General features: G+C 37.3%; 1 protein-coding gene across 5 annotated transcripts in view; it reads left to right on the top strand.

Moving 5' to 3' along the window:
• The window catches only part of CCDC91 (coiled-coil domain containing 91), a 138844-nt gene that overhangs the window by 71307 nt on the left and 58585 nt on the right, over window positions 1–8952 (top strand). For all 5 annotated transcript variants that reach the window (XM_035348206.1, XM_035348222.1, XM_035348232.1 and 2 more), the window contains 2 exons: window positions 7934–8026; window positions 8202–8270. In XM_035348206.1, coding sequence (XP_035204097.1) covers window positions 7934–8026; window positions 8202–8270 — 162 coding nt within the window. The remainder of the gene's footprint in view (window positions 1–7933; window positions 8027–8201; window positions 8271–8952) is intronic.

The raw sequence follows: 8952 nt of genomic DNA, 5'->3' as shown, positions 1-8952 counted from the left end.
ACTACTTTTGTGCTTATGTAGAGAGAATTAGATGAAAAGATCAGGCTATTCGCCGTGATGGCAAGAATTATTATTTTTTGTTATTATTTAATATAATTATTTTTATTATTTAATATTATTATTTAATATAATTATTTAATATAATTATTATTTTTTAAATTTCTGAAAAAGTTTAATTTATCCTCTTTCTATATTTTATATTTGTAAGGCTACTGCTTAGTGTCTACCTCTGCAAGGAAAAATTATTACTGTGATGCAAAAAGGCATATTTACTTTTTACAAAAATTAAAATCTTTACTAGTTCTAAACTAACTTCCTTTGAATCTACCCACTGTCACAAGTTAGTTAAAATATGATTTTTTAGTCCCTTTGTACTGTTAATTTATCCAAGATACTGTTAGTCTCATCCAAAAATCTTATATGGACATTATATTTGCTAATCCAAGTTTTCAAAGCTTCCTTGGATTCATAAAATTTCAGTTGAAGGCAGCTTTTTAGGGTGATTTTTACTGTCTGCCTTTTGGCTATATGACATTTTTCCTTAAAATCTCCTCTGCTTTTTATGAATTTATCATTTACTTTTGTCAATACTGAAAAAATAGGTATTACAGTATGATTTTTCTCCTCTGTCAGCTCTAGTTTATTTTTTTCCCCTCCCTTGCTATCTTCCATTATTGAACATTTTGCTATTTATAGTGTTTGTATTTTAGGAGTCCATGTCCTCTTTTTTCTTTCCTGGTAGATGGAGAAATTCTGCAATAACGTACAGGCTGCGAAATGAATTGGATCACAAAAACAGAAGGGCTAATAAACACTCCTCTTTCATATTTTTACGGAAATCTCTTATCTTTGTATTCCTAGGACCCCATGGTTTAGGGGCTTTTTAAATAGTCTATTACTGTGCATGCTTTTTGAGAAAAGTATTTTCAGTATTAGATGAGTCTGGATAGCTTCTTTATTTATAAACAGTATAACAGAGTTGTAGCAAAAGGTTTTAACCTTGATAGTGTTGTCTTGCAGTAATTTCAGCCTCTGATATGCATTGTTATTCAGCAATATGCAGAAAACTCTTAACGGAACCCTAAGTAGGAATATTAAGCTTGGTTATTTTATTACCACTGTTATAATTTTTCTTTATAATGTCATTGTTTTAACTTTTAGTAATGTTTTGCTGGTTCCTGAGCTTCCTCTTAGAAAAGTTTTGCTGCTTTGTTAGCCACTTAGACCTCAAACTGGCAAAAAGATACAGTTCAACCATCCAGTAATAAGTTACAATTTGAGGAAGTGGAAATATGTAACAGATGTTGGAATTCTTCAGACAGATTTTCCACCTTGTGCTGCCAAACACTTGGATGCCACAGATAGTGAGGACAGTGTAAGAAACTAGTTATGATTACCAGATCTTGTAATTTGATTTGGGTTTATCTTAGCAGCAGTGAAGAAAAGGTACAATATAAAAGAATATGCTGGTAAATACGGCTAGTCTTTCTAAAAGAGAGGAAAGCTATCATTCCTGTTTTGATATGGTTGCCTTTTTCTTCAGGATAGTATTTTGAATACAGGGTAGCAATGGACGTATTCTGATAACATTATAAAATCATGATGCTACAGCTCTGTATTTTTGTCATTTCCCTCAAGTAGAGATAAAGGCATTTTCCCACAACCTGAGTTATTTTTTTCCTACTGTTAGATTCCTTCATGAGACTGAAATAAAATAATTTTGTGGGTTATTATGGTTTCTTGTTAATATAAATTAACAAATTTGAATTGCTGAATTCTTAAAAAGCCCAATCCAGTGGTTTATTATTCACGAGGATGAATAATATATTGGAATGTTGGCTATTTCTGTAGATTTTTCCCAGATCTTGAGGAACATAAATTGTTCTATGTCCATATAGAATTAAGGTAGAAAAAAATATTAACTGTATTGGAGATGAGAGATTAAGTCTTACTATGCTTGTATTTTTTCTGTTAAACTACTGACTAGAACACAGTTTCATTAGATTAAAAATTCTGGTATATATATATATTTTTTTTTAATTTTAACAAGAAAAATCATTCACTGTAGTGTGAATTAGTAATACGTAATTTAATATCTTAATATACTGTTTTTCAAAGTGCTGTTATTACAGGAAGATTCCAAGTGTCATTTCATTACTATGTGATCTTTTTTTCATCATATCAAAGATTTGTTAATCATAGAAGTTATAAAATATCATTGTTTTCTGCAGTGATACTGCAAGCAACATAAATTTATTTATTCTCTTTTTATTCTCTTATAATTATATTTAGCGTTTGAGTATTCACATGAACTTAAGTTGTTCTATGATTTGTTTGCAGTTTTGTTTTTGAATGGTTCCTTTCCAGAACTGGGAAAGTCATTGGATGCAGATCACCAAGTTCAGTATGAATAAATTCACTTTGTTAGCTGCTATTCATAGTTTATGTAAAAGCAGTCAGTTCAATAATCAATCTGCAGAAAAATAAACTGGATGCCTCCCAGTTTTAGCTAAAGAATTGCATCCTCATTGAATGAATTCCTGTGCTCATTTCCTTTTCGATGAAAGTGTACAGAACCCAGAAAGTAACTATCCATATTTTCAGAAAGCATTTCAGTTAATACAAGGCACCCTATTTTCTATTTTTTCTATAATGTTGCAGTTTAGCATGGAACTATGCAAGGAACTATGCATGGAACTATGCAAGAATTATAACTGTACCAAATTAGAATTATTAATAGCATTAATGCAGAATTTTAACTGTAAAATAACTAAAATCCTGCATTATTTCAATCACTCTACACATTTATCATATTTACTATGTATATGTTATATACTATAACACATACCTTCATTAGATGTGAGAACTTCATGATTCCTGAGAAATAAATTTAGTATATTAAAATAACAAAAAAACCTGACTACTTGATGTTGTGATTAAATCTGTTTACAATGTCTACTGTGACTCACATTCCAGGAAAAAAAAAAAGAAAAAAGAAAAAAAAATAATAAAAAAAAAGAAAAAAAATATTTTTTACAGGAATCAAGAAAAACCACAGGACCTATGTATATTTGAATCTACATCAAACAATTTTCATTTGGAAGTATTGCCCAGAGAACTTATTTCAGGGAGGAAAAACATAACCTATTTTTGAATGCCTTTTGTCTTAAGTTGATTTTCAAAGACTTTTCTTGACCTCTCCTTACTTTCTAGAGAGTAGGGCAGAAATGGTAGTATTTCTCTCCACTTTGGAATACCACTTTTGTTAAATGATTTTTTTCTTTTATTAGAAAACACTATTATATGTTGTGCCATCACATCCCATTAAAATTCTAGTCTTAAGAATTTTTGCACATCAGAATTTTGCACTCTGCACCCTGTAACTCCCAGCTAAGGAATAAAAGGATGCAAATGATAGCTTTGTCAGAAAGGGGACTAGATAAGGTGACTGGGCTTTTCAGGCAAAGTGGTGCATTAATCAGCTATACTATTTGAGGTACCTAGGCTTAAGGTTTTTAGAGTTGGCTCAGTGTCTCTGCATAGCATACTTTATAGCTTACACGTACAATGTGAACATGCAACCTAGCAAACTTACACTGTCTGAAAACTTTTGTATTCCATTAAAGGGGAGTTTGTAAGTTGTATGTACTTATAAATTGTAATACTTACCTGTAACATCTTGAAACATGGACATGAGCTGGCAGTCTGAATATGAGCCAGCAGTGTACCCAGGTGGCCAAGAAGGCCAATGGCATCCTGGCTTGTATCAGGAATAGTATAGCCAGCCTCAGGGAGGTGATCATCCTCCTGTACTCAGCTCTGGTGAGGCCACACCTCGAGTACTGTGTTCAGTTTTGGGCCCCTCACTACAAGAAGGACATCGAGAACCTGGAACATGTCCAGAGAAGGGCTGCGAAGCTAGTGAAGGGCCTGGAACACAAGTCCTGTGAGGAGCGGCTGAGGAAACTGGGGTTGTTTAGTCTGGAGAAGAGGAGGCTCAGGGGAGACCTTATTGCTCTCTATGGGTACCTGAAAGGAAGGTGTGGGGAGCTGGGGGTTGGCCTCTTCTCACAGATAACTAGCAACAGGACAAGAGGGAATGACCTCAAGTTGCACCAGGGGAGTTTTAGGTTGGAATTTAGAAGACATTTCTTCTCAGAAAGAGTTGTCAGGCATTGGAACGTGTTGCCCAGGGAAGTGGTGGAGTTACCATCCCTGGGGGTGTTTAATGAAAGATTGGACATGGTGCTTAGGGGCATGATTTAGTGGGTGGCATTGGTGACAGGGGGATGGTTGGACCAGATGATCATGGATTCATGATTCTATGATTCTATGAAAAAAATGAAGTCTGTTTTTATACACAGATACCATTCTGAAAAAAATTCTGTGAATTCCATAAAACTCAAAATGCAATGCATGTAGATTTTTTTAATCTACTAAGGAAATAGTAGATCCTAAACTAAAAGTGATTATACTGTAAATGGCAGTTACAGCAGCTTTGTTATTTATTTTATCCTTACTCATCAGGCAACCTTTTTTTGTAGATGTTGGTGAGGAAAACTGATGTATTGTATTTCCCTTTCTACTTCCAGAAGAAGCATAATGATTTATATTATACTGCTGTCTACCTCTTCTTTGCTTGGTACACTGTCTCTCCATAGAACTGATCAAATTTGACATATACATCCATGTGTTGTTCAGCTCCTCCTTGCTATAGCAGCTGGTTGGTGTAACATTTTGCTGTTTTGTACAGTTAATCTCTGGATATAGTTGTTCAATCTTCTTTGCGGCAAAGCAGATAATTTATTTTTTCAGAGATGTATTACATATCAGAACATTTGAAATTTCCATATAATAAAAGTGTTGATCCCAAATCCTTTATTTTTCAGAATTGTGGCCTACCATAGAGTTATGAAAAGTAAACTTGTGTGTAGTTAGGTTAGAGTCACACAGAATAGTGAAAGTCTCTACTCCATCTGCAGGGAGAATAGACATTAGTTGTCTCCACTGTCTGTGTAGACATCACAGAATCATAGAATCATCTAGGCTGGAAGAGACCTCCAAGATCACCTAGTCCAACCTCTGACAACACTAACAACCTCTGATAACACTAACAAGTCCTCCAGTGAGCCATATCACTAAGCTCTACATCTAAACATCTTTTAAATACCTTCAGGGATAGTAACTCAACCACTTCCCTGGGCAGCCTATTCCAATGCCTAACAACACTTTCAGTAAAGAAGTTCTTCCCAATATCCAACATAAAATGTTTTATATAGTATTGGTGCAAATCTCTGCATTGACTCGGAACTTCCAGGATAGGCTTGTATGTTTTCTTATACATACGTAAATAAAATTTCTAAAACTGCACTGAAGTTTAAAGGCTGAAAATTGTGATCCCATGGAGAATGTTGTAAAATACATTTGGAAGTTGGTCCATTATGGCAAATTAAAAAACACAGTCTTCATATGTAACCTCAAGCACACCTGAAATTAAACACTAGCATTTGTTAACATTAGGAATTTGAATCTTGCTGTTCTCTTTTAGGCATTTTAAAAATAGAGGTGATTTTCTCTAACAAGCACTACTAGAGAATCTTTCTATGATTCTTAACTGAAAGCAATAAGATTTAACTCTTTTAATTAACACCAGCAAACTTTGATTTGTGGCAAGTATCTGATTCAATATTTGCATGCTTGTTTTCCGTTGTGTCATTCTTCTAAAGTAATGTGAAGTAACAGATTTGTCATCTGTGCAGTCAAGTGAAGAACAACAGAGATCATCTAGCTAATAAAATTAATCATTTATTTTTTCACCTTTGAGTTACTGGAAAAAAGTTTGTGTAAGTGCCCTGATAATTAAATATAATGTCTGAAGATAAGTCCACAAGAAAAGTTAGTTACACGTTATTTAGTATAACCACGATGTGAATTTCACTGCTTTTTCGACAGGTGTTTTCCATTAGAATGTGTCTGCTCCATTCAGACCAATTTTAAGTAAATTCATAAGGAAATGCCTCTTTATATGTTTATCCTGGAAAGGCTGATAGGTGTTTTATTTTATAAAGCAGTCTAAAAGTTCTATTCCATCCTTCAAATGTAAAAATATTTTCCAGAACATATTATTTCAGTTCAGTAATGTATTTCTAGGTGTCCTTGGAGACACTTAAAATTAGAAAGGAATAAAATTAATGAAACTGAAAGGCTGCAATGAGGTCTCCCTGGAGCCTTCTCTTCTTCAGGCTGAACATCCCCAGCTCTTACAACCTTTCTTCATAGGAGAGGTGTTCCAGTCCTCTGATCATATTTGTAGCCCTTCTCTGGACTCATTCTAACAGGTCCACTTCTTTCTTGTAGTTTGGGCCCCAGAGCTAGATGCAGTACTCCAAGTGGGACCTCACAAGGGCAGAGTAGAGGAGGATAATCACCTCCCTTGACCTGACCTCCCTCTGTTGATGCAGCCCAGAATGCAATTGGCCTTCTGGGCTGCAAGTGTACACTGCTGGCTCTTGTCGAGCTTCTCATCTACCAGAACCCCCAAATCCCTCTACACGGGGCTGCTCTCAGTAGGTTCTTCTCCCAGTCTATATTCATGCCTGGGATTGCCCCATCCCAGGTGCAGCACCCTGCACTTGTACTTGTTGAATCTCATTCAGTTCACGTGGGCCCACTTCTCCAGCTTGTCCAGGTCCCTTTGGATGGCATCCCTTCCTTCTCTTGTATTAACTGCCCCACTCAGCTTGTTGTCATCTGCAAACTTGCTGAGGATGCACTCAATCCCTTCATCTATGTCATTGATGAAGACATTGAAAAGCACCAGTCCCAAGACAGACCCCTGAGGGTCACCACTTGTCAGCAGCCTTCACCTGGACATAGAGCCATTCATTACTACTCTTTGGGTGTGACCTTCAGCCTTATCCACCTAATGGTCCACCCTTCAAAACCATATCTCTCCAATTTAGAAATCAGAATGCCATGTGGAACCTTGTCAAAAGCCTTACAGAAGTCCAGATGGGAGACACTGGTCAGTCTTCCTTTGTCAACTGATCCAGTTCTCAATCTCAGAAGGCCACCAGATTGGTCAGGCATGATTTACCCTTGTTGAAGCGATACTGACTGTATCGGATCATCTCCTGGTCTTGCATGTGCCTTAACATTGCTTCCAGGAGGATATGTTCCATGATCTTGCCAGGAACAGAGGTGAGGCTCACCAGTCTGTAGTTCTCCAGGTCTTCCTTTCCACCTTTTGTAAAAATGGGAGTGATGTTTCACTTTTTTCAGTCACTGGGGACTTCATCTGACTGCCATGACTTTTCAAATATGATGGAGTGGCTTGGCAGCTACATCAGCCTTCAGAACCTTGGGATGCATGTCATCAGGCCCCATACACTTGTAGCTGTTCAGTTGCATCAGGAGGTCCTGAATCTGCTCTTTGCCTACAGTGGGAGGTACTCTGCTCCCTCAGCCCTTGCCTAGAAGTTCAGGGACTTGAGGGATGTGGGAAGCCTGACTGCCAGTGAAGTCTGAGGCAAAGAAGTTGTTAAGTACCTCATTCTTCTCCATTTTTGTTTTTACCAGTCCTCCACCTACATTTTTCAGAGGTGGTACACTCTCCACTTTTAAATTTAAAATGTCTGATTGTTTAGACCATCCTTATAAATTTTGTAAGAAGTGTTGCTTTATATTGTGTTTTTTTTTTTTTTTTTTTCAACTTCATTTCTAAGGAAATATTAGATAATCAGGAAGCTAATTATCATGAGTTTCTGTTGTCATCAAATCAATTAAAGTAGCATTGTATATTTCATTTAATTGAATCTAAATTTTGATACTTTTTTATAAGCAACCGGTAAACCTATGTCTCTTGGATGAGTTCTTCTCATCTGTTTTTCTAGCAGACTATTGTTAAAATAATATGGATGTTTTCTCCCAGTAGCATCAGAGACTTCTTGACATTTTGGAAGCAGAGAAGGAAGTCTTATCAGAAAAGATAGAAGAAGCTTTGATGCAACAGTCGCAAAAACATAAGGTACTGCTTTTATTTACAAAAAAAAAGGAATCTGGTCTGCTCCATAGAATTTGTGGGGAATGGTCCTGTCACAGTTATTGACAGGAAAAGGAAATTTTCTCAAGCAATAGACTGAAACGATTTTTAGCCACTCCTCTATTGTGTATTGCAGTTCAATTTTTCATAATATTCACAGGAAATGCTCGACAAATGTTTGGATGAAGAAAGAGAAAGAAGTAAGGAAGCTGTGGCAGCTGCTATGAAGGTATCTCTTGTTAAGTAGTAAATGTGCATTGTACATTACATATGTGTCATAAATGCCAAGTTCAGCAAGTCATTTCATAACCAAATTTGTCAAATGTTATGTTCTGATCTGTGTTTAAATGAAAGTCTAGAACTAGAAATGATTAATACATCTGTGACCAGGAGCACTGTGAACAGGGTGGGCAAACAGGGTGAGGTGCGGTAGTGGGGCGAGGCACGGCAGTTTGCACGGCAGTTCACGCAGGCAGGGCGCGCTCAGGCAGGGCAGAGTGTTCCACCTCGCTCACAAGAACTACTATCTACCAGCTGCCTACCTTTGGGAAAATGCCGTGGTCATCACCAGGTGGAGAGCTTTTTTTAGACAGTCTGTGGCCACCCAGGCTGAGTGCCCACTCAAAAATGCGACAGTTCAGGTCTCTGGATGCACAGAGTGCCTGAGCCTGTTGCTGCCCTCTGAGGGCGGCAGAGGCACTGTGTGTATGAGGTGTGAGCAGGTGGCTCACACCTGCTCAGCCTGGTGGCAGAGCTCAAGGAGGAGGTGGAGAGGTTGAGGGCCATCAGGGAGTGTGAGTGGGAGATAGACCTGTGGGCCAACTCCTTGCAAGGCTTGAAGGAAAGGAACCCGGGTGAGACACCCCAGACAGTGGTGGACCCCCTGCCCTGTCAAGCAGAGGGAGGGGACC

Source organism: Oxyura jamaicensis, chromosome 1 (genome assembly GCF_011077185.1).
Source record: "Oxyura jamaicensis isolate SHBP4307 breed ruddy duck chromosome 1, BPBGC_Ojam_1.0, whole genome shotgun sequence".
Taxonomy (NCBI): domain Eukaryota; kingdom Metazoa; phylum Chordata; class Aves; order Anseriformes; family Anatidae; genus Oxyura; species Oxyura jamaicensis.
Note: the sequence above shows the minus strand (reverse complement) of the source record. Positions and strands in the feature narration are given on the sequence as shown.